Source organism: Melozone crissalis, unplaced genomic scaffold, assembly GCF_028551555.1.
Source record: "Melozone crissalis strain CALT ecotype California unplaced genomic scaffold, PUWL_Pcris_2 ptg000006l_1, whole genome shotgun sequence".
Taxonomy (NCBI): domain Eukaryota; kingdom Metazoa; phylum Chordata; class Aves; order Passeriformes; family Passerellidae; genus Melozone; species Melozone crissalis.
In genome coordinates, this window is record NW_026535784.1 from 16,150,505 (window position 1) to 16,177,405 (window position 26,901).

The following is a 26,901-nucleotide window of genomic DNA, read 5'->3' on the forward strand; positions in this document are numbered from 1 at the left end:
AGGCTGCCATCTGGTGAAGACTTTTATCCTATTCCTTTGCCTGTCTTTAAAGCAACAAAAGATTTTGAAATAAGACTGAGAAAGCAAACAGACAATAATGACTGTCCCTGCACAACACAAGCAGTGCTGGCAGGAGTGCTGCCCAGGACCCTCCTTGCTGAGACAGGTTCCTGGAGGAGAGGGAGCAGCTTCTGGGCAAGAAAGATCTGCTATGGGGCTGCTCTGGGATAGTGCAGTTTGTGCTCCTGAGCAGTGCCTGGGGCACAACACAGCCTGTTTCACACATTTCTCTCCATATCACTATGAGGCACAGCAACAGTCCAGTCCTAAACCATGGTCAGAATTGCAGCCCAATGCTCTTGCAGAGGGAGGGAGCAAGGGAGAGCATGGCATGTCAGGTAAGTATTAGATCCTGTCCTCTGCAGTGACAAAATGGTCCCAGCAAGCAGAAGAAAGTGGGAATGAATATTAAAATGTTAATCAGCAGTCAGGTCTTTTATTTTTTTTTTTTTTAAGTTTTAAACATTCTTTTGTTTAATTCTTACAAATTAATTTATTTGATTTCTTACAAGTAGGTCTAAAATAGAGCAAATTAAATTTAGATCTTGTGGAGGACAAAAGAACAGTAGATGATTTCCTTTCTAATTCCACAGAGGTAAAACAATATTGAAAATTAACTGTACATTTTTAATATAAAGTAGAAAAATGCCAAGAAGAAGGACTGAAAGATTACCTGTAGACAGATGACTCAGACACTCCACTTACTGAACAAAGCTAATTTTGATTCAAGTTTCTGCTGCAGAATGAGCATACCAGGTTGGGTCACATCCATGAACCCTAAAAGTGCTCTAGACAAAAAGCCATTGTCTCCTCCATGGGTAAATGCCTTTCCTGCAACCTTTGCAGCAGAAATCTTGGCTACCTTGAAGGCTAAGGCAATCCTACTGAAACTGAATAGCACTAGCAATAAAGTGTTATTTGACACAAATAAACCAACATTGCAAAGAGGATGCTGGATGTTAACAATTTGAAACATATCTTTAATTTAAGTGCTAATTATCACCAAGTATTCTTAGCATAAATATTTTTCATCTCTTTTGCTAATTCCGGACCTTTTTTTTTTTTTTTTGCTGTAGTTACTGAAAAACAGTCTGCTTATTTTTGATATTGTCATGTCCAGAACTGAAACCCAAAGTTTTCTGAGCCCAAAAAGTCACAAAAAAAGCAGGCATATCTTCTCAATCCATGCATTTTACTAGTGGAGACATATAAAAAGTCCTTTCTGCCCATAATGTAAACTCACTATAAACTCCATTTCTTTCTTTCTTTTTAGTTAAACTGAACAATTCTAGTGTTAAAATTCATATCAGCACTAAAGCAGCACAACTTCTTTTCCTGATGTGGAAAGAGGACCTCTCTGGCTTCAGTCTGGAAGAAGTTCCCATGTCCTCACTTGGTGAATGCCTCTTGAGCTTGTCTGGTATAAGCCAGAAAATTGCTTCTCTTGAGAATGTTTTGCTCTGTGAAGGCTACATCTACATGTGTACCAGCTTCTCAGCTGTAAAATCTATAAAATAATGTCATGGTGTTATAAAAATGTATTGTGAGGATAATTTCTCTAATATTTTGAATTTGGACGAGTGCTGCTACAAAAACCATTAGAGATATTTAATCATAAAATAACTGGACTTGTAAGTCTGCCATCCAGTGTTTAATATAAACTTTCTTCCTACCACTGACTTTTTCATTGTTTGGTCTATTTATTTTTTCTCTAGAGTTTGACCATATAGAATTAACTCCTTTCTGTCTTCTGCAGGCATTTTTAATTGCTCTCATTTTCCTGTTTGACTATTTCTCTCTTTCAAATTTCATCTTACCTGCAAATATCATGAATATTGCAGATTTCCTTTGTATTTGTAAAACATGCAGGATAAAAGTACATGTGCTTGAAGAGCACATAAAATAATAACTTCTAGTGAAAAAATTCATTCACAATAAAACAGTGACTCAAAATAGTTCTGGTACTGCAAAAGTATCCTGGTCATACATAAACTGTTGAGAGGAATGCCAGAAGTGGGTAGAGTACACAGACCCATTTCTTACCTGGCAATATGTGATTCCTCAAGGATAAACCTAGTCAAGCACATCTTGCTGACATCCGCTGGAATTCTGAGGTTGTACACTAACCATCTGTTGAAATTATTTCATTGCATAAGAATATCCAAAGATTCCAGGGAGTAATACATTAACTTTATCAGCACAACTCTTCAAAGTATTTAAGGACAGAAGTTCTGTAAATAAGGAAAGCACATCATTTATTTAGTGAAACAAATGTCATTTGTTGAAGCGGGGTCTTCTATCAAAGCCAATGACTCTTAGATACCAAACAAAGCACTGCAAATCTCATTTTGAAATGGACTTCAAAGGGCCTCTGTCTTGTGTCCCAAACTGGTAAGGTAGAAAGAAGAGCACAAACAAAATTATTTTCAAATATTTGTTTGAAGCTTCTTATATGACTTCAAAATATTATTTTGCATTTCTGATTAACAAAGCTTATTGTCCCTGCATGATTTTTGTTGTCATTTGAATTAAAAATGCAAGCTGGAAAATAAGGAAACAAAATAAATTTTGGCTTAAAGTAAATTAAAAACAAAGGTTATTTTGCTTCTTTTTTCACTACCTTAGTTCCACAAGTATATTGCATAGTGATGACTTTTTTCTCCTGTTGTTAACTAGGTAAACATAATGTAACATATGGGGTCATTTTGCAATGAAATAATGGCACAAAAATGTAAACTAGAATCTGCTCACAGACTGTACTGATCTTTGTTAAATTGTAGGTGTATTTGATATTGCTAGATATTTGTGGCATCCTCTTATCTCCCTCTGCACAATTAACTGTGAAGCAGTTCTAGAGACAATGTCATCTGATGGCAATTAAATAAGATCAAACATTCAGAAAGTAATAGTGTACATGGATACCATGATAACCCTTATAACATACTCATTGCTATCTAATAAGCAGTGTAGAGGAAATACAACAAAATTCTGAGAAAAAAATATCTTGTTCTGATTCTGATACTGCTGCTCATGTTCTCTGCTTGATGCCCTTTCTTTTTTTGGGTGCTGCTCTATCAATGCTTCAGGTTGAAAAAAAATATGCTCCTTTTAATTATTTCAGAGTTATTTCAATTGTGATCAAACAAGACAGAAGTGAGTTTAACTGCTTTCATGCTTCAAGTTTTAGAAGATTAGCTCTGGAAGCATCTAAATGCTTATCCTTTCCTGCTTTCCCCTTGCTCCCAGTGAAGAAGGAGTTATCTGCCAGCCTCATCTAGCAATAAATTAAGGTACTCCCCTACTGTCACAACAGTTCTGAAGATTGCTTCTTGACCCCATTGTTACAAAAAGAGAGTAAACAGGTGCATATGAGTGAAACAGGATATTTTAATAAATCATGAAAAACTATGTATTTCTCAAGTTGAGCATGGTTGCCCTTGAAGAATTTATCATCAAAAACATCATAATTATTGGCATACAGAAGTATGTCTGCTCACTCCTAGAACATAGAGCAACACAGAAGATAAAGTAAAATGTAGAGTGATATTATATAGCACAGACTTTGATCATTCCCTCTTTTCTGCTGTGGGCTCTCTGCTTTAGGGAACACCATTTCCTGATGCCAGCATGACATCTACATACACATGTCCACATCCTGGCATTCAAAGTACACAGCCTACCACCATCAGAGCTTTCCCCTTGTTCTGGTGAACACAGGTGACCTGGGTATGGTTGTTTCCCTTCCTGCTGGCAAGCTTCCATCAAGAATTTTAGCCAGACTAATTTTCTGTTACCACAAAATGAAACCTGTGATTCATAGTCTTACCTTTCCAGATCTGGAGGAGCTCTGGGTTCATCCTCCCCACACATGCTTCTGCCATGCTCTTCCTTTGCCTCTGGTCTTGTTTGTTTAAGGATTTCCCATTGGTGATCTATTTTATCTTGATAAGGCACCAAATCTCTTAGTTTAGATAATTCCTTCACTCATGTGACAGCTGCAGCTCGATTGCAGCTGTCTCTGGGGACTGGGCATTCCACTGAGCTCCAGGCTGCCTCTCAGTCACCTCTGATGATGTCTCTCTTCTGTCTCTTTCTTCTCACCCATAAGGTGCTGAATTTCCGTGCCACTATCTGATTAAAGCTTTTAGATTCAGCTTTATTTTCTGCCAATACAAAGAATGAGCTTGCCACTCTTGCCAGATGCTCAGTCTGTCCTTGAACCAAGGACACATGCTCTGAATTTCAATCATACACAGGTTGGTCTGACTTCTAAGGGGCATTAAAATGTGGACAAAACCAATAATTATATCATCCTCCTGCCTCCTGTCTTGTCATGGTGCTTTAACTAGTGATTTGATATAAATTATATTTAATTTGCTTTATTTACATGAGACAAAGGATTTCATTGAGAGGAGGAGATGCTTTGATTAAGCTCATATTAAGCAAACACATTAACTATTAACTAATAGTACTTCATTTAATTTTTTCTTCCAGTGAAAACAGTATTAAAAATGGTCTCGTGACAAAAATAATTTCTCCAGATTAGCCTTTTAAAATATAAAATATTTTGACAACATGCTCAAAATTTTTCTTTCACTTCAGTGACAGGCTACAGCTTCCTAACGAGGTAACTGCCTCTGCTATATATTTTTAACAAATTCAGAAGATTGCTAATTGGTGCCTATACATTTAGGAAAAGCAGGTAAAACACTCAGCATGATTACAATTTAACATGGAAAAGTTCTCATTTAAGTCCAATGTTGGGATATAATTACAGCCAGGGATGATGACTTTATAGAAAGCAGACCTTATGGACCAAATCGTATTTACATATGTGATGAGGTCAAGATTTTCTTTAAAGAAAGATATCTGTGAGGATATATTTAAACTTTTATAGGGTATTTGACTTACGCATAACCAACTGATCATATGATCTAAAAATCAACACTATGCTTATTAATAAAGCACATAATAAGTGAACTAAAAAGTGGCCCACGAACACCTAGAAATAGTCATGAAAGGAGAAACACTATGGAACTCAAGTAATTTTAATATGAACCCTTAGGAATTTGTAATATAGAACATTTTCATAAACGATTTTGAAATAAGGCTAATGCAATCTTAGAACAATTACAGCTGACAAAAACAGGTGGGATGATAAAGGGCAAAGATGGAAGAGTTATATAGAATGATCTGAAGTAATTCAGCACATAAAACAATTAAGCCCACAAAATATTTTAATAAAATCACATTCACATTATACCCATAGAAAAAAAAGTGCAAATCATGCCTGCAGAGTGAAAGGTATATTGTCAAAGCAATAACTTTAAATTAATCTGGAGTTAAAATGGACAAATAAATGATAAACAGAATTATCTTATCATTATTCTCAATGCTATAAAGACGCAAGGAAGGTTATTATATTCCTTCAGTATATGAACCTGGGAAAACTTCAGGGCATTTATTGATAGCACTGAAATGGAAATGATGCTTCCAGTTCTGGTGCCCACATATGGAAAGTCATGGCACAAAACTGAAGATACAACCATGAGTAAATTTAAGTCACATTGCCTACCTTTTCAAGAAGAGACCTACAAGGATGCTGAGCCATTCCAGGAAAACCAGGAAGCAAGGGAATACAGGTCAAGTTGAACACATTCAAATTGGAAACTCAACTAATTTTCAACTGCAAGAGTGATGAAGTACTAAGACCTTCAAGTCGAGACAGAGTACATATTTGGAAAAAAGTCACAGACCTTTTACAGCCCTCAGTTCTATCAATTTATTATAGCTTAATGAACAACCTGTCAAAAGTAATAGGAAACCAGCTTGAAGCTCATTGTCATCTGATGACATCTCCCATTCAGCTAAGGGCCACAAAAAGAAAACCGTGACATTTACAAAGTTTTCAAATCTTTAAAGTAATACTTGAAATGGAAACAGATGGTTCCCTTCAGCTTAACCCATTCTTTTCCCTGCCCTGGGACACTTATTTGCAAAAAGCTTTAAGGAAAGACCACAACATAAATGACATAAAGACTCTACTCTATGTATAAGAAAAATAGATTAGGCCAGATTCTCTATTATCATAAATTATTGAAATCATATTTTTAGGCTCAGTCTGACAGGAAAGGTGGAAATTCCAAAAAGCAGGGTTTTGACAGACATGATTTTCCCATAACCTAGAAGAAGAATGAACATATTGCTCAGATAATTGCAAGATGATTCAAAAATATTTTGTGATGCTGTTGAAATGGCTTAGAACGGCTTTTCAGGTTAGAAAGTGTGAAAGAAGCTACATAAAAGTTTTTAAGTGCATAGGATCTATAAATTCAACCAAAAAATCCAACTCAGTTTACTGCTTCTCACTTCTATAAAGCTGAAATTACATCAGAATCATCCCACATCTGATGTTTAAGTTGCACCTTAAAAAATGCAGAAGTTAAAATCCTCTCAGCATTCCATTTTGGTCTCTTTAATTCTTACATAATTTGTTTATTCCAAGGAAGGATCTAAGGGGGATCACTGTAAAGAGCCAGTAAGGGTGAAAAACTAGTTTCTCCTTTCAGAAGATAACATTTCCTAGGAGAAATCAGCTGAAGCTTACTTATCTTGTGACTGGAATGTTGCTCCAACAGCATTAAGCTATTAGAAATGAGTCACTGGCAATACCAGAGAGCAACATGTAGGCTTGGGGGCAAAAGAGAGCTACAAAAATTTAATCATGGTATTAAATCAACTCCATTGAGATCCACACAAGCAGACTAGTGCACAACCTTGCTGAGAAAGCCATCCATTAAGAATGCAGGGCAGTGGTTCCAAATCTTGTTTCCCTCGCTGTCTTGTTTTCTCTGACTGAGGTTTGATAAATGACAGACAGCAGCCTCATAGTCACCACACCAGCACCCTCAGGTGAATCCTAAAAACCTTCACAGATTTCTAGAAAATCAGCTTTTCTGACCAGTCTCTAACCTGTTGCTCCCACCTCTTGGCTGTCATCTCCTTATGGCAAACTATGGCAGTACATGGGGAAACCTGGGAGCAAGTTTGCCTGTGAATAGTGAGGAAAAAAGGTCTTGAAAATTTCAGTTTTCTCCCCACTGTCTGTCATTGGGCTCTTTTCAACCAACACTTCTTATTCTAAATTTTCATCAGTAGCTAGCATAATTTTTGAATCTTACAAAAGATATTTCTTACCGTCCTTAATGTTCCCTGCTGGTTTTAGCTGTAGCTAGGCATTGTCATTTATAATTTTGTACCTAAGTACCCAACCTTTTACATTCTTCTTTAGTAATTTTTCTTTATTGATGTCCACCTTTTCCTAGATAAAATCTTGGAGAAACCTTTCTTCAATTCAGCCCTAAGAGAAATTAAACACATAGCTACATAAAGAGTGTTGAAACAACAGACCATGTTCAGCAGGCAAACACGAATACACAGACAAAAATAGAAGCTTTTCTTTGCTGTTTCCTTTTTAAATAGCCCTTTCAAGTCACCTTTACAGGGGTTAGCTGCAGGAGCACAGAAATCAGATTAGGGAAAGCACCATTGCCAGACTCATCCTCCATATGACAAGGGTTAACAGGAGATCTTTCAAAGTCAGACAAACCCACTAAGGGCAACCACAGGAGCACATGAGCTTTGAGAAACCAGCTTCCTCCATCCAGATATATGAAGGGTGCCTTCTTTTTTGAAGCCCATAGCTTTTTGTGCTTTTTTCCTTCCTACAGTCTTTTTGTTTTAATCTCCTCTGATACATCAGGAGACTTTTTCATTATCTATTACCCTTCTTTTGATCCTATTAAGCTTCTGGCAGCGGTGATATCAAGAGACAGTAAGGTTCAGAGGTTAATTGTGTCTTGTATTTAAAAATTATTTCCCTTTTCCATTTTAACTGTGTTCATTTTTAAATAATGCTAAAATAGAAAGTGAAAAAAATCTATAGCTCAGTTTAAGATAAAAATGAAAGAAGAGAGAGTTAAATTATGACACTCAAATAATTCTTTCCTGTAAGCCCTGAGGGAAACCTGATGTCACTGAGAACTTAATGTAAATTGCTGCTGTTAAGGTTAGATTAGAAAGAAAATTTTAAAAATAAGTCATTTAATCAGCTCCTCAGCTGGTGTGAATCAGTTCAGTTCTTTGGGAGGTTTTGAGTATGAAGTGATTTATATCACCTGAAGATCATGCCCTTTGATCTTTAAATATCTAATAATTTTTTATGAATCTCCTGCAGCCTTCTTTTTTAAATCATGGTGTACAGAACCAGACCTTCTATTTCACCAATGGCTTCACCTCCTGCTTCCTACGCCTCATCTTCTTGTTCATAAATCCCAGAATTAGATTCAGTTCTCTTTTGCAGATCCTTATTTAGTTTGTGATCTATTATAAGATCATCACCCAGTCAGTAACTCATCATGTTGTATTTTTAATGCTCCCTGCCTGCCTACAAACACACATCTACCCCCATGTATTGAGCACCTGAATTTAACTAAATTTCATCTCACTGATTTCAAATCACTCATGCAACTAATAAAGAAAATTTTGAATTGTAATTGTGTCTCACCCTTTGATTTTTTTCCTCCAGGAACTGCCTCCTGCCAGCCAGAGACTGTATTTTTTAGCTCCAAACTTTTCTGCATCAAAATAATTTCATTCAAGCAATGTAACAAGCAGCACAACACTGGCTGGCATACTGCTATAGAGCCACCTTAAGACTTGCTACACCAAAGCTCAAACACAAAGATTGACTTTCCTCTTCCATAATATACATATCACTGCATTGTGTATAATAAAGCATATATATATATAAAATATAAGGACCATCATCTGTGTATATAAAAAATGATGTTTTATTATTTAGCATGGTTGAATTGGATGATTTCAAATGTCTTTTACAATTAAATTAAAAATTAGCCCAGCTGAAACCAGCACGTTTACACAAATTTATTATTCTTCATTTATTTTCCTGTCTTCTTATAAATATGACAGAATAAACTGAGTTGAAAGGGACCCACAGGGACCATAAAGTTGTACTCCTGGCCCTGCACAGCTTCATCCCCAAGAATCACTCCCCGTGCCCAGGAGTATTCCCCAAGCTCCTCTTGAGCTCTGTCAGGCTCAATGCTGTGACCACTTCTCTGGGGAGCCTGTTCCACTCCCCAGTCACCCTCTGAGCAAAAATACCTTTTCCTAATATTCTACCTGAACCCTGACACATCTTCAGGCCATTGCCTGGGGTCGTGTCACTGTCACCACAGAGCAGACATCAGTGTCTGCCCCTGCTCTTGCCCTCAAGAGGAAGCTGTAACTGCACTGAGGTCCCCCCTCAGTCTCCCCTTCCTTCTCCAGGCTGACCAGACCAAGTGCCCTCAGCCACACCTCACACAGCTTCCCTCAAGGCCCTTCACCATCTTTGTTGCCCTCCTTCGGACACTCTGTAACAGTTTAATGTCTTTTTTGTATTGTGGTGCCCAAAACTGCCCCCAGGACTCAAGGTGGATATGCATTCTATGTGTCAGTGCTCGCTTATGCATAAGCCTGGGTTGATGTGAAGGATGCTTCCATATGGAGGAAGATTGTATTGCAGCTACACTCCTCTTCTCTGAAAGAAACAGTTTTATGCCTTCCATTTGCTTTTGACAGCTAATGAGTCAAAGGAGAATCGCTCAAAGCTGCCTGACTTATGCTAAAAAAACCTTAAAAAGAACTGAGCATACATAGATCTCAACTCTGCCTAAACACCTTCTACTTGTTCAGGGAAAATGCAGAAATGGTTGATACACTCAGCAACAAAAGGTACAGTCTGTTTTCAGTGTCAGACAGCCAACACCAGGACTAATCTTGTGGACATATACTATGCAATGCAGGCAGCAATTATTTGTTTCAGAAGCACCCAAGGAACACAAGTGCTATCCTGCTTTTCATCCTCTCTAAAACCATTGGCTGTGCTCCCCTACAGGGATTTATCTTACCTCCCTTTCTCTTCAACACCCACTTGCAGAAGGAAACACAACCTATAGGTTTCTCTGTCAAGAACATATAGCTGATTCACCATTTGACTCTCCACAGATGCAAACATGGCTTTCTGTAACATGTCACAGTGCTTGGCAGAAATTAGTTACCGTGCAAAGAGCAGCAAAACTTCTCCTGACCCTACAGAAGGTCTGACAATAATCCAGAGAGTAAAGTACTTCAAAGAAGCAGCTGGAGCACAACCTGTTTCTTTCATCAGAAACTTCAGTGCCCTATTCATAAGAATTGACCACTGATTAAGCTTTGACAAGTCAAAGGAGAAAACACACATAAAAAGCCATTTCCCATCAAGGCACACATTTAGGAACAGTATTTGCAGCCAAAGCTGATTGCCTGTTGACAAAATTACAAAACACATCTGTATTTTCCAAAATTAAGCCCATAATCTACTAAGTACAGAGATGCAGTGCTGTGATGGATGAGTAATGGCAGCAAAGGTGCTCAAAGGAACCTGAAGCTGATCAAGGCTTGGCCCTGTACCTCAAAAAAGTTAACAGAAAATAACTCATGGCCTTTGCAGGGCCTTAATAAAGGTTCCTTTTTCTGAAGGAGAAGAGAGGTGATTTTCCCTTTTTCCCTAACACCAGAATCTGGTTGTAAATAAAGGAGGCACAGGAGTGGTGGGGCTTCCTGTGCAGCTGCAGAGGTACCTCTGCTCTGCGATCAAAGTGTCCAAGTCCAGCTGTGATGCACTGGCATGGCTCCATGGACCTGCCTCCAGGCTGACAGTGGTGTGTGATAGATCAGCATTGGAACTGTCTTTCATGAACATCAAGTGCCATTTCTATGGCTCAGAGTATTTCTTCTTATTATTAAAGTTAGAACCTCTCTGCCTGTAAATCACTCTTACTACATTGCTGTCCAGGGAAGTTCCTTCTCCATTTGCCCAGGAGAGGGGTTGCTACTGCTTGGTTGGCTGTTCTTACAGTAGCCAACACCAGCACTACTCATTTCCTTCCACTTTCCTCATCAAACTAATGCTTCTGAGTCTTTTTATGCTCATTTCCAAAGCTTTAGCAGCATTGCAATAGGACACAGTACCATCAAAGAGATAAAAAGCACATGGTAGTACAAACAGAAGGACCCCCCCTTAATCCAAAGAATAAATATTTTCTGAGGAAAGCATCAATGTTTAAACAGAGAAAGTGCTTCAGTGACTGAGACATCATGCAAATCAGCTTTGCAATCTGACACCCTGTGTCAGATGCAAATTGATGCTAAATATCTGGTGGCAAAGAGCAAGAAACATGACAAGCTCTTTATTTGGGAACTTGAGCTACAGTAATTACCTGCCAGAGACACATTTTAAAAGTTTCACTGGCTGTGTTCAGCTGGCATCTTGCTGATTGTCCTTTCTTGTTGAATGTCCATAAGGTACATTTATTATTATTATTTTTACTGAGACATTTCAAGTTGGTTATTCATTTAGTTTTATAGTATTCTTTTGATGGCACAAGGTTCAAAAACATCTTTAAAATACCTTTTCCTATCATAATGACAATTTTACCACCAAAAGCTCGCACAGCAAGGAAACAAAAAAAAAAAAAAAAAAAGAAAAAAGAAAAAAAAGGAGTTCACAAAGGCACTTACTTGCACCATAAAGCCACTTCTCCACATAGGGACCTCCATAGACACTAATTTGTACCAGTGCAAAGCATTTTTGTGATTTGTTTTGGCCACTACAGTCACAGGGATTCCAAGAAGTCTTTAAAAAGAAAGATTTTGACAGTTCTCTGTTTATCAGGAGGCATTCAGGAATTAAAATCTCACCAGAAGAGGAAAGCTGGCAAAAAGCACCATTATTTCCCCTCTACTGCAACACCTAGAACACCACAGGCATTTTTAAAAAGTAAGGCAATGTTTCAGAGGGAGGAAAAAAAAAGATGCAACATTAAATATCCACCTTCTTAATAATAATTTGCATTTCAGCTTGCTGAAAAATTACTTGACTACTCTCATTCATGTGATTAGGGCAATTATCAAAATAATGCCACTTGTGATAGAGTTACTTCACTTGGTAATATACTTCAGATACTCATGTTTATTCAGAAGATCCTAGAGAGAAGTAAATTCAGGTTATCTTTAAAAGAGAGAAATACAGGAAGAATTCAAAAGAAAGATTCAACAGCCAATTGTCTACATCATCTGAAGAAATGTAATGCAGCCATCCAGCCCAGTTTCACAGCTGGAGAAGTGTTGGAACCCAGGACATCCCTCTGGATGTCTCCAGCCCCTGGCCGGGGGCTCAGAGACCTTGTCACGAAGCCAAAGACACCTGTGCCTTTGATTTTAACCCATGGAGAAAATTACCAACTTTATGTGAAGACTTACAAACCACGAGAGTTTAACTGGAATGACAGTTAGTTTGTCACAAGGTGGAAAAGTAGAATTTTGAGCTTTATAAAATTCAGAAGCTAAGATGGAGGGATTTGGGCGCACCTTGTCCTTCGTCTTTCTTCTTCTTAGCCTCCATCTTCTGGGTGATGCTGGCACTTTTGGATTGGTTTAGAGTAGAAGCAGACTGGCTAACATAGGTGATAGGTATTGGAAAATTATTGTAAATAATGTACCCATAGTTTTTAGTATAAAAAGATAACACCACCCCAAGGGCGGTCAGTGTGCCACGGACTGACTTGCGGGACAGACCTCAGCAGGTCAGAAAAAGAATGTTACAGATAACAGAAAATAAACAGCCTTGAAAACCATAGCCGAAGAATCCTGATTCCTTCGATCTCGGGGCTGGGAAAATGAGGCTTTCCAGCACCTCGGGGTCATCTGGACCACAGAGACTCTGGGAGAGAAGCAGCCCCGCAGCCGCCGAACTGGGGATTTGCAGCTCCTGCCACGCTGTCTCTGCTGCCTTGTCCCTTTCCCCACCTGCTGGTCGCGCTGGAAAGCAGCACAGCACCAGCGTGCTCCGAACCAGGAAAATATCCAACTCAAGTGATCCTGTCCGCACGCCCAGCTACTTCCACGGGCCACTAATAAAATTGTTCTGCTATTTCTTTTTACTGTTAAAATTGAGATTAGAATCCCTGAGGAGACATCAGAGTTTAAAAAAAAAAAAAAAAAAAGTGCAAAATTCTGATCAAGCTTTTCAGAGAAGTAAAGAATCCTTTCAGTTGAAAGCATTCCCCATCTGCTTCGATTCCAGACACAAGAAGGAATATGGCTGCTGGGCTAAACTATGTAATTATATTCACAGCACTCTCAGATCACAGCTAACAGGTGATGTGTTCACTATGGGATTTAAAGTCGCTGAAAAAATCTAACAAAACAAACATTAAATAAAAATATAACAAAATGCCAAGCAAATAAACAAACAAAAACCAAAAAACACATCTAAAAGTACTATGTCTATGTTGGGATCCATAAAAAAAAAAAAGGGTTTGGAGAAAATGGTAAAAAAGACAGGCCTCAGACAGCAGATTTGTGAACATTGCTAATGCAGCATTAAAGTTTTCTAAGCTGTAGAGCAGAAGTGAGAAATAGAACAATAAGCCACTGAGATTTGCCCTTTTAGGTTGCAACAAGTTTATTTAATGTATATCTTTAGAAGGTTAGTATGAATACGTCTCTGTGCTCTGTCTCTCATAAACGAGCCACTGTGTTAGAAAAAAAGTCCCTATTGTGTTAACTACAGTAAGGTGCGTTTCACATGATTGCGTAGAATAATTGTCAATATGTTGTTGCACTATGTGTGATTGCCTGAAACTTGGAATGAGATGGCTTTATGCTATGCTGTAAGGTTACGTTTCCTTGGCATTCAATTTGAATCAGTGAGCTGTTCACATCTGTTGTCTCCATTGTCCTAAAAATGGACTGAGACAGATTTTTGAAATAAACAGCGCACGGCACTGATTCAGGTGTCGCGTACGTTTCACGGCAGTATATAGTGTGCTGACGGCAAGGCTGCAATGGAGATGCCATTACAGGAAATGCAATTGGAGGAGAAAAAAAGAAAATTGAGGAAATTTGGGGAAATTAGTGACGACAAAACAATGGCCCGGGATTATATCAAGAAGGAAGACACAATCAAGAGAGGAAGATATGAGGGAAATGGCATGGACACATTAAAAAAAAACAAAAAAAAGAAAAAACTCTTCCCCTAAGACAGAGCCATCAAAATCCAGGCAGGCCATACGCCATCAAGTGCAGGCACATGCAGCAAAGCTTGCCAAAATTGATCCCCACTGAAGGCCAAAACAAATAAGAAGAACTTACAAACACGCTGGAATGGAGATACCATCAAAGGAATTGCAATTGGAGGAGAAAAAGAGAAAATTTGAGAAATGTAGTGAATCTAAGAAAATGGCCCGGGATTCTATCAGGTGCAGTGCAAAGGACCAAAAGACACCAAAACTAAGCTCACAGATGTTGCAAAAGCAGGTGAATATGTCGTGGAGGAAAACACAATTTAGGGGGGAATATATGAGGGACATGGCATGGATACTTAAAAAAAAAAAAAAAAAAAGGAAAAAATCTTTCCCAAAGTCAAAGCCATCAAAAGGCATGGCATGCCATCAAGGGCAGGGACATGCACCAAAGATTCCTCTATTGGTCCCCATTGAAATCGCAAGATTCCTTTTCCCTTCCCCCAAGTTTAATAGGAAAAGTCTATTCTGACCTGTATTTTTTGTAGGTTTAAATTAACCAGATGTCAATAGAGATGAGAGATGTATAATTGATATATGATGGCATTCCTAATAGAATTATTTTCCAAGCTGAAAGCCTTGTGGTATTAGTTACCTGATGTGATATTGTTAAAAAAGTGAATGTTAAGTCAAAGGCTTCCTGTAAGACTTGCATCAGCCCTTTGTGTTTTTCTTTCCTTGTATCTGTACATTGGAGGTGGAAGCCCACCATACTGTACCCTATGTCTATTGTCTTATTTGTATTGACTTTCATGAGATTTAACCTGCAAAACAGAATTTTCCAGGATCTCATACAGCACAGAAATAAAATTTTCCATGGTTTCCAATATATCTAACTAGTCAAGATACCTCTACAGTTATAGGGGTTGACAGCATATAATGCTGGAAGAGCTCTAAGTAATACATTTTAAATCCTTTGAGAGAATATCTGGAATAATTTCTTAGAAAAGGTTCAAGATAAGAAATATAATCAAAGAATATATAAGTTAAAATCGTACATGAATGGCACATAGTGGTTGTGTGCTTTTTGTGCGTTCTTCTTCACAAAGTGGTTTTAATTACATGCAAGGGCAATCTTCACCATTCCTGTAACTGGATATTACAAATTTCTAAGCTTGCATTATATGTGAGCTGGTGGTTTTGTGCTGTCATCTCTTCTTCATAGCAAAATTCAGAGCTTCTAAGGTCTGTATTTAAAATTAGGTCCATGTATAACAGCCTTGCTAGAGACCTATACATTAGAATCTTACACAATTCAATTTTAGGAAATATAATATTTAATTTTAAAGATCTTCCCAAATTGATTTCACTATATTTTATCAATACCATGCTTTGGACTGATTGTCATTAAGAATTTAGCTAGAGTCTGATCATTAGAAAAGCGTTCATTAGAGTTGCCAGAGTAAAATTTTGACAAATACACACAAAATTGTTCTTAGACAAGTATAAAAATGTACTTGTCTCTATTCAGTTCCTTAGAAATTGACTTCACCTGAATAGCAATATATGCAAAAACATTAAATGGAAGCCAGGAAATAGAGTGTGCTTTATGTATTGAATGGTACTATGCGATTATATGGAATTCAATAAATATGTGTATAATAGTTTTCACATTTTTGTCTAGATTTCATAGCAAAATGCAATTGTTTTTTGGGGTTTTTTTTTGCCTGAAAATACAATGGAATTATAATTATCTGCAGAAAGTGAAAGAGTATTTGACAAATACAATCTCACACCTTCAAGCAGCAGGAAATAAATTTTATGCTGCAAGCTGCAGACAAGATGGTGATTCTCAGAACCAGACTGGTGAAAATGCTTCTGGAGAAAGAGATGTGCATTGTTTGGAAGGAGAAGCAACAGACTCTGTGCAAGCATCTTCCAGTTCCAGACAGCAATTCCAAAGAAAGCCTTTTCTGAACAAGACAGAAAGTCAAAATGTCAATCAAACCCACACAAGTGAAATTAAAACTGTGGGGACAATTGTATCCTTAGCTGAAAACAAATCTGCTCAAGAACAAGACACCAGCAGAGAGTCTCCAATGAAAAAGGAAGATGGTGAACACCAACTAGTGATTTTCTGTTTTACAGAGAAAAAAGAGTGCAGTGGAAAACTTCATGGAGGTAGCTCTGTTACTGAAAAGCCTCCAGACCTGGCTTTTCAGGATGCTCTCACAAGCAATGAGGAAGACATTCTGTCTGGGACATTGAAGGACATTCATGACAGAAGCACCATGAATTCTTTTCAACAGAAGAAAAAGGAAGTAGTAGTAGTCAGGGACAATTTAAAAGGGCTAGAAAGTGAAGACCACAAATGGAAGACAGTGAAATAAATTTTAAAAAAGAGATTTTTAGAAATTACCTAAGTACCTTCACATCTTCAGCACAAACTTATGATCTTCCTGATGTGAATCCTTCTGTGAGTGATTCAGAAGAAGTACAAAAATCTAGATATTGGATGAACAAAGAGTAAGCACATTCTCTTCCTCTTTTTAGGAACACATGTACATAATTATTGCTTATTAATTTATAAACATGTGTGGGTGCAGAAACTCAATATACATGTACAGAACAGATGCTGGTTGTACACATAACAGCAGTTTACAATTTGAACATGTGCAATGAAGATCTTTCCCTTTGCTCTAAAGTAAACCCTAAGTTTCTATTTGGATAATTTTTTTTATGCCAGAGAGGGACTGAGTCACAGCCAGTAAAGTCAATAATCCTCAAATTGTGGGAAATTAGTAGGAAAGGACCACAATTCATCAGTTTTACAGTAATTTATAAGCTGTTCTGAAACAGACTAAGCATAAAATTTTTCATGATTTTCTCATTTATTCTTAAAAATATTTTTTCTGAATTGTCTTCTTATGCTTCATTATAGCACATCATTACATTGAAATATTTAATTAAAAATACAAAATGCTACCCCACTCCAAATACAAATAATTTTTAAATATATTTCTAGTCAAAGTGAGTGGGGAAAAACCATAGGAAATAGTTTGTTTTATTAAAGCCCCTGCAACTGTTCTGGAGAATCTGAAGTGTAATACACTCAATGACACTAGTTCCTTGGTGGTGGATGATTCTGAGGAGCTGGTCAGCAATGTCACCAGTATGGAATGTTATGATTATGAAAAACCGCTTTTCCCTATCAACATTGCAATCCCATTTACATCATGCTTCAGAGGAAATTATCAGGAGATTAGGGTAAAGGTAACTGATGCCAACTTCCAGTCAAACTACTTAACTCCTATTTCTTTGCAAGGATCCCAAGGAAACCATAAGGTAACTCTCATCGAAGGATTGCAAAAGCAGAGTTTGAGCTTCCCAGTTAAGTCTCTGGAGTTTTTCAAGTAAAGTTGTCATTATTAAATCATATTGCCCACTATGTGTGGTTAAACAGAACTTTCTACTTTCTCAAGCACTAATTCTATTTGAAAACCAGTATTTACTAACATTGTTTTTTTCACTTACAATGTTAAGCAAATGCTTGATCCCATAATACTAATGGTTGAGTAATGTTTCATGATTATTGTAAATAAGTGCAATGCATTGCATTATTTGATAAAAGCAAAATTTAGGAGGAATTACTGTGCTTTTAGATCACAACAAAATAACATAATTCCATGAGTATAAATAAGTACAAACTATGTCAAATGAACAGTTTTTAAATGCAGAAGTGTTGTATTGGACCAGATTAATCACCCAATTTATAAATTGATTTCATTTCACCCCAGTCATACACTGGAATATGAAGAACATCACATGATGACTAGAGATCACCAGGTACTTGGGCATGCAGGTGGCAATAATAGTCAATTTATTTTCATTTCATACTTGGCTCTGTGGAGAATGTTACCTTCTCAAACTGTGAAACACAGCGTCCTTTCCCTCCAATACTCTAACCTCACATTCTCTTTAATCAGGAAAGCTTTGCAGAAGTAAAAATTTATCATCTGGGGGTTTTTTCTTTGTTGTCATGCTTAAAGAAGGAAACATTTACTGTTCCAAAGGCAGGACTCTTACAAAAGCTGAACGTGGATTCTCAAATCTCTTTCTCTTACCATTCAGAAACATTCAGTTCTCTGGCACCTAGGCAGATAAAGGTAAGCTTGAAATAGGTGATACTTGTTCCATAAGCCTGTTATCTGATCAGTTCTGAACTCAGTATGCTAATAATCTTAAAGTGCAATCTCTCCCAATATCAGAAGTCTACAAAAACCAGAATCTAATCAGAAGTTGCAGCTTCACATCCTGTACATGCAGATTTCCTGTCAGCTTTGTTAAAACCACATATCTTTAGCTAAAAAAAAGATCTATCTTCCCTTGTTTGATATAGTTCAGAAAATATAGTAATTTTCAATGAAGATGTGTCAACTCAAAACTTTAATTGCTTGGTGCAGTGATCAAGTTAATGGAACCATTTCTCTCATCTGACTCATTTCTCTCACCATTTCTCTCCTTGGTGCCAGCAAGTGCAACAAAAGGTTTTTATCATATATTAGTCTTAGGCTGAGTATAGTCTCAAATTGTGTTTCAGTTGTGTTTCTCCCTTTCCCCATTAAGATGTTAATTGGGAAGTATGGAGAAATTAAAATTATGAAAAAATACAGATTAGAAAAATCTCAGAAATTTTTCAAAATCTGAGGAAGGTCATGAGTTTCAAAACTCGAACTCAAATCAGGAACAAAATTATATAAATATTTTAGGCAATAGAAGTTCCAAGTTTTGATGACTTTCAAGCATTTTTCTGAGCTTTGTATAAAGTGCTGTTATTTAGGTAAGGTTGTTCTTGGGTTAAAAAGAGGAGTCTGATTCTTCTGTGATAGCCTAACCAACTCCAAAAGATAAACCAATTTTGTAAAACAAATTCTTGTAAAAAAATCCAGGCATGTAATAGAAGAGATATTTTTATTGCAAGCTGATTATACAATTTCTTTCTACACTTAGATTCAGCCAATTGAGCCATCAATTTCAGCATTGAAAGCAAGACATTATATGTATCACTCAGTGATATCTATGAGTGCGCTGGTTCATGTCCAGCATCCTTCATCCCAACCTTTTAACAGCTCAGTCACTATTACTCTACCCTGTCCTCCCAACCCAGACAAAAAAAGGCAAGGAGTTGAGACAGAAGATGCAAGAGCCATTAGTGCTACAGTAAAGAGGGTTGCTGCAGCATACCATCCTCAGTAATACCCTCACTTCAAATTCACCATTTTTTAAAACATCAAAATCAATGAATTTTAACAGATTTTGATTTATGATTTCTTGTATTAAAATGATGTTTGTTCTTTTATATAGACTGCAATACCTACGGGCTTTGTTAGAAACACTAGAGCAAGCTCTCAAAATTTTCATGCTATAGTTTCACCAGAAAAATTAATGCAGTATTTGATGTTTCTACTTTAAATATGGTGACCACTACATTTCTAGCAGGAGTCAGAATGAAGATTGTATGAAGTTTTTTCACCAATAAATATTCAGACATGTTCACCAAAGTCAAAAATTGAACACAAAGAATAGACATTACTTAGAGCTGCTGTGTTCATAACACACCAAGTTGATTTGAGTCTGACCTTTGAATTTTTTCGTCATTACTTCTACAAGTTTCAATGGTTGCCTGAATCAACATGCATGGCACAAGGGTTTATAGTAGGTCAATTTTATGCGCTAGATAAAAGTCCAGATTTTTCAAAAGCATGCAGTACAATATTTCTAAAACTTTTTGGCATGTCTTAAAAAAGCATTTAAACATGGGGACTCCTGGAAAAAAAAAAAAAAAAAGATGATTTCTATGTTTCAGCAGTTTCTGGAGAATTGAAGAAAAAACCTCTAAATAATTATATCATTCACATACTCTGAAGTATCCCTTCAGACACAGATTTTAAGCAAGGTGGGTAAACCAGAAAAAGTCATCAAGGACAGCAGAGGGGAAAACAGCTACAAACACAAGCTTACTCTTTCTGCAGAACTATTTTTATGTTATTTTTCCTATAATTATTTGGCTTTCCAGGGCTGTGAGCACTTCTGTGAGAAAAAGTGGGGACAATCTCAGTGATACTTTGAAATTATTAGGTCATAGAAATGAAGAGGGGTGGAAGGTGTTTGATGATGTTATTATCTAGAATGCACAGAAATGGGCTTGTATCTTTTGAACTAAATGAGCATTTATAAAGGTAATGCATGAATAATTTAACAAAATTTTCTTCACTTAAATATTTATTTCTGTGTTTACAAATAAGTGGAAATTAGTAGTGTTAAGAAATCATCCATTTTTAACCATTAACTTGCTCCTAGATTTGTTGCTCACAATTACAAAAAAAAACCCTTTTTCATTTATAGAATGTACACAATGTAGTACATAGAACCTTGAGAAAGGAAATGCAACTATCAGTCTTAATCAACTATCTGGCAACTGTGATTTAGCTCTCTAACTAAAAAGGCATTTTTTTTTAAATTCCTATTATGAAATATTATCTTCCTTTCATGTAAAATTCATGTGTATTTGAAATCATATCTACATAGTCAACATACTTTACACTACAAACACAAGCAAATTTCCACCTTTTCATATGTTGGAAACAAGGATGAAGAGAAGGTAGCAAAAGTTTCCTTGGAGAATGAGCCCCATATTATTTTTAAGAAAAAATTATTAGCAGTTGATAAATTATTTTAAATAAAGCATTTAAATATAATTTTCTTTACTTCTATTTTTTTTTACCTTACTACAGCTTTGTGGTCATTTGCCTTGCATTCCTTTTGGAAAACAGGTATCTTCTCCTCTTTGCTCAGGCTCTGGGAGAAGCTCTCTGTAGCACGACGGCTAATGTGATACTGTATCAGAAAAGAGAAAACCCACATAAAATAGTAGTTTTGCTGTCTGCATCCAGAGAATTAACCAATGAACTTCAAAAGCTCTATGAGGAAGGTTATATTGGTCCCCCAGAACCTACACAGCACTTCCCATTAAGACAAGGAGAGCAGACTCATTTTAGATTTGGAGGAAATATTTCTGCTTCAGGTAAGGCAGTTAATTCATGCAAGTGTATGGACATTATCAATTACCTCAGCTATTAAAAAGGCTGTATGGGAACACAGGTAGGCTGAAGTTACTCACAGTACATTTAGTGTGTAATTTTAGTTTATTTCAGTGTTCTGTTTCTTGTCAAAGAAAGGAATGTGGAGCTTAATGGGAAACTGCTCCAACTGTAAAGAAAATGTACGAACTGAACGAGCTCCTGAGCAATGTGCTCCAGGTGACCCTCCTTTGAGCAGGAGAGTTGGACCAGATGATCTCTTAAACCCTTGTGAATTCTGTGAAACCTGGTTCCTCAGAAACACATGGTATTTGAAGAATTATTTTAAAAGGACAGGTTTCTGTCTGCTGCTTTGTCCAAGTAAATTCACTTAGACTGAGGAAGAAACCAAGGCAAAATAGTGCCTGTTGTGAGTTGCAATGTGAATTGAGGTGATGAGGGAGAGAGTTATGCCATTTCTGTTAACAGCCTAGAAAATTCCATGTAGTGGCTGCCACCATTCAGAGACTTGCTTATAGGGAATAGGGAGAAGAAGCCTGTGAAAGGTTTTCACCCTAAATTGCACATAGTCTCTTCTGTCTGTCTTAGATTGAACATATAAATATATATTTGGCCCTCTGAACATTTTGTACATAAACTCTCCCATTGAAAACTGAATGTACTCTAAAGAAAGGAATATTCTTCAAAAAGAGAAGTCTCCAGCCCATGAGAAATGTCTGCTTTTACACACAAAGGACAGTGTCTGTAGATGTATCAAATAAATGGATTTAGAAAGCCTAAAAATGCATCTACCCCTCTGCTGTGCCATTCATTTTTTGTTACACATAGCTATCCATCCTGAATAACCAGAAAGCATATACTTTTAATTTCATTCACAACACCCCTTTATTTTTATTCTTCTTTATGTTCATACCTCCTTTTCTGTTCCTTGATTTACAACTTGCAGCACTGCCTTCACCACTTATTCTTGAAGCCAACTATTAAAGGGCTAAAAAAGCTAGCTACAAAGATATGCCTACTACTGAAGCAGGCTGAACTCAGATGTTCAATAAAGTAATAGGAATGATAAAGAACAATCAAGGAACAACCAAATGTTATATGAATACCTTTACTTGACTCATGCTAATGAATTATTTTAGATGCCATGCACCTAAATTCAGGATAATTTTTTTTTTTTATAATATATTATATGGGCAGCAGGGAATGGAGAAGCTTCAGGAAAGCCTACAGACTGATTTTTCATTCACAAAGATAACCAAGGCTGGAGCTCCAAATTAAAGAAGGGGATGAATTTGGTAACCACAGTTCATCTCATTACAAAGGAACAGCGGTGTTTTATAAAATTACCAGAGAGATGATACCAAAGAAATGGGAACAAACCTTACCATATGATGAATATCAACACCAGTCTCCACTGTGCAAATTAGCATTAACACTGCCAAAGGTGTGTTTCTCACTTGATAATATTAGAGACATTTCCCTTTCTGCCTTACCTTACATTTATTAGAAAAATGATCTTGGCATGATTTTTGATTTAAAGATATACACAGAAGTCACTGATAGACTTCTGGTGCATCATCAATGTACAAACATTCTCAGAATTTCTATTAGCTGTGGGGAAGGACTCATACACAAGTATAAGCATGGAAAAAATTCTAGCAGAAAATTTTCACCCAACTACTCTCCCCAGCTGGAAGGGAGAAATTATTATGGCACTGTGAAATTATTACTGGAGTTTCAGGTGTATCATTCTTGTTTCATTGTCTTGGGAGCACAGAATTGCAAATTGTAGGATCCTTAAATGGTTTGTGTAACCTGTCTTCCACCCATCACCTGATTATTCCATTATTCCTGATTAGCCTCTGCAGTACAGTCATGTGGGCAATTATTTCCATCTCTAGTGAAAGCTCATGCCATATATTCCTGCAATGAAATCTCATTGTAAACTTTTCAAAGAGCCTATGTGCCAGCACACTGTGTTGCACAAAATGCTGCCACTAAACTACTACTATCACAGTTGCATACATTTTGAGATCAAAATATCCACAGAAACACTTGGTCTATCTAAATCTCTGGTGATAAATAGTAGCATGGTTCTCTTTTTGAATTTGTCTTTACACGTTTCTCAATTTATTTTTTTTCCAGATGATAGTTAAAATAACCTGGAATGTCTGATTTTGGTTGTGACAAAGACAGATGGAGTCTTGTTAAGGTGACCATTCTGACTACTACATTTCCACTCATTTCTGTAAAATTCTAATCTAAATTTCTTTTGTAAAGAAGGCAGTAACTGTACAATCATAACCCATTTTCTATATGTATATGCCTTCACTATCCACTTACAAATCTATTGCTGACGGTGGTCAAAATACTGTTCGTTTACTTTGTATGCAAACATTCACATCAGTTTTTACTTTAAACATTTATTTCCACAGAAGTAATCTGATTTTCACTAATAATTCCTATTTATGGTGCTTTTCTTTCCTCAGAAAGAGAAAACACCTGCTCCTCTCACCTATTTTGTTCCACACAAGTCAGATACAGTGCATTAAGTTTTGATGTCAAGTATGTGTGTTCATATTTACTGATTTCAAATATTTTGTATTTATGTGACACAGTGGGCTAAGGAAGTAAAAGATTAATTTCTCCTTTTCTTTCTGTCCTGTTTAATATGCTACTAGAGTCTGGTCATGTCTGAGAGGTCTATTTGACAGAGCACATCAATGTTACTGGCTGGGAATGCTTTGCAAAAATAGATTGCTGTAATACATATAGACATTATGAAATTACTATTCTGCTGAAGTTTTATGTCTAATGAATGTCTAACAGCAGAATAGCATGTTATTCCCTGCTTCAGAAAGGCAGTTGCATGGCTAATTGAAGGGCCTTCCAGACTAGAAAACTGCTTTGACTGCTAAGAGTATTTTACTTAATCTCTCGACCAGAACAGCAGGACCACATGCCAGTGCAGCTGAACTATGGGTGAATTTAGCACTTCACCACAGACACTTAATCTTTAAAGGCAAATTGCTGTTTTAGATCTAATGCATTGTATATTATTACACTATTTTTAGACAATACTGATTTTCAATTCTCATAATTTTTAGTACAATTTTAACATTAAGTAGCATGAAGTGGTTCACATTAAAGTCAATGCATGGGTAATTGAGTTAATCTACAATGACTTTGAAAATCTAACACAGACCTTTGAGGTGGTAAATTCTCATTAGTGAATGAAAAAAATTTTAAGTACAAATGCATCGTTAGACGAAGAGAAAGCTGTCTTGGAAGAAAAGCAACGCCCCCTTCTGGAAGAGCTTTTATATTCCCTTCATTCTGAAAGATTTTTAGTCACGTCATTCTATCTTCACACTGGGGCACGTGCAATGACAGAATTGCTGTAGAATCATGCAAAAACGAGGTGGATTCAGATCACAGAATCATGGAATAACTTGGGCTGGAAGGGTCCTTTACAGGTCTCCTAGTCCAAGCCCCAAGGTCTCCAGAGCAGTACAGCACAGGATGGTTTTGCACTGCCATGCACTGCGTGATGTGTGCATCCTGTGTGCACTGAAATCACCTCCCAGGATGACTGTGTACAGGCCTGATGAAAAGCTGTTTAATTCACAATAGATAATGGTTATGCATATATTGACCTTATGGCTGTGCAGGTCAGTACATTTGAGACACTCCAAATATTGAATATTTAAAGCCTGTGTTATTGAAGTGATTAAGATAAGCTCCATAATGCTCAGTATATCAGAAAGAAAACAATAACTTTTCCAGTCCGAATTTCATGTTCTTAATTCCCAAATGAAAAACAGAAGATCAGTGAATAAAACTCAGGCAAATTTCCTTGGGAGAGCTGTGAATAAACATCCAGGTAATACAACTGAATGAAAAGTAACACGGACACTGAAAGAGGATAATTTCATTTTCAAACAAAAAAAATCTGAATTTTACTTCATACAAACTAATCTCTCTTTGTGCTCAGTGCTTCTGAAAGTAATTTCTTGTTCTATATGCAGTAGGAAACAGCACTAAAGCCCAGAAGACTTTCATCTTTCTCAGCCAGAGGTAAAACAAGACGAAGTATTTTTTCTTTCTCTCCAGTGTTTAGAGAAGAAAGAGGAAAAACTCTCTACTGTCTCATGGAACTTATCTTTTGAATTTTGATGATTTTTCATGAGGATTTATTAAAAAATGAACTATGTAAAATGAATAACTATAGCTACAAATACAATATGGTTACCTGACCTCACAACTACTGCATAACTAGAAATTGTTCTTTTCCTTGAAAGGAAGAAAAAGCTAATGCAGTATTCAAAATCAGAATCTGTAACATCTAGGAAGGTTCTATACAGACTTTCTATACAGCCAGTTTATATATATCACTTATGGCATAATGCTATTAATCAAATATTTTTAAAGTTGCATGAAGGATGAACTTTTTATAAGAGATAATAAACATCCACTTGATAGATGAAAATTTTGTTAATTTCTTTATTTTAATAGCCATATACTGTTTTATACCTGTTGATGGCGTTAATTGTTTTTAATAATTTATATCTATGTAAGTAGAAAAAATTTAAAATGCTTAGAGCTAAACTCCCAAGATTTTGCTGCAATCCACTCCCAAATCATATGCCTCACCTCTTATTCATCATCATTTCTCTTTCCTCAATACATTTTCTTTAAAAGCATGAAAAATTGATCCACTGTCCACAAAGAACAAAAAGATTTTTTTCTGATTCATCAGGTAAGAAAACAACCATTAAATTATATCAATATAAAAAAGACCTATGCTTGTTTTTGTTTTTTTTTTTAATTCCAGGGCTTGTTTCAGCTGTTACTGACACTTGAAAATGCCATATTCAGAAAGGAAATAGTTAATATGTTAAGAGGTAGTCAAAGGAAAAGAGATCTGTTTACCAGGAAATGTAACAGCTCTTGTTGTGGCAGGATGCTTGAACAGCATATAGTTTTGTGTATAAGGAAATCCAGTTTGTACTGGAAAGCTCCAGGGTAATTGATGAATCAGGTGCAGTAAATACTGAAACTCTTTTATTTCATTGCTAACTTTCCTCATTCAGTTCCACCATTATAGATGATTGCTGAATCTGCTCTTGACTAAATTCAATTCATACTGCAGAGCAGTTACCAAAAATGGCATTGGAAATGAAATGAGATGTTTCCACCAAAGTATAAAACACTTCCTATTTAGCTGGAGAATTTAGCCACCAAGGCTCCAGCTTTAAAAAGCTTTTCAAAAAAAAAAAAAAAGGAAGATTTATTCTTACTTCACTAATTTTTGCCCCTCAGAGGCCCTATGGGACAAGTTGCTGTTCTGCCTTGCGCAAGAGCTTGCAGAAGATAATATATCATTGTTTGCTTTATGTTTACCTGTTCGACGGAGCATGTTTCAGCTTGTTAGGCTGAAGGGCCCTGATAATTTAACACACCAGATGTATGAGCTGCTTTGCTGCTGCAAAAAGACCCTTGCAAAGTCAGCTGATAAACAGCAGATCTTGTCTCAGTATTTGCAGAAGAGTGGCAGAAGTGATCTTTCAGAAGAACTTCATTTAAAGTGGCAAAATAAGGTGTTCACCTGA

At 36.6% G+C, this 26,901-nt stretch overlaps 1 protein-coding gene across 1 annotated transcript; it reads left to right on the plus strand.

Moving 5' to 3' along the window:
- Window positions 1-97: 97 nt before the first annotated feature.
- DTHD1 (death domain containing 1) lies at window positions 98-26,901 on the plus strand. The gene is given in 14 exon segments (XM_054291341.1): window positions 98-398; window positions 1,334-1,560; window positions 15,950-16,513; window positions 16,549-16,715; window positions 17,207-17,534; window positions 18,176-18,355; window positions 19,200-19,441; window positions 20,266-20,386; window positions 20,388-20,428; window positions 20,984-21,273; window positions 21,467-21,596; window positions 22,487-22,733; window positions 25,991-26,048; window positions 26,612-26,901. Coding segments are annotated over 14 exon segments (3,186 nt in total).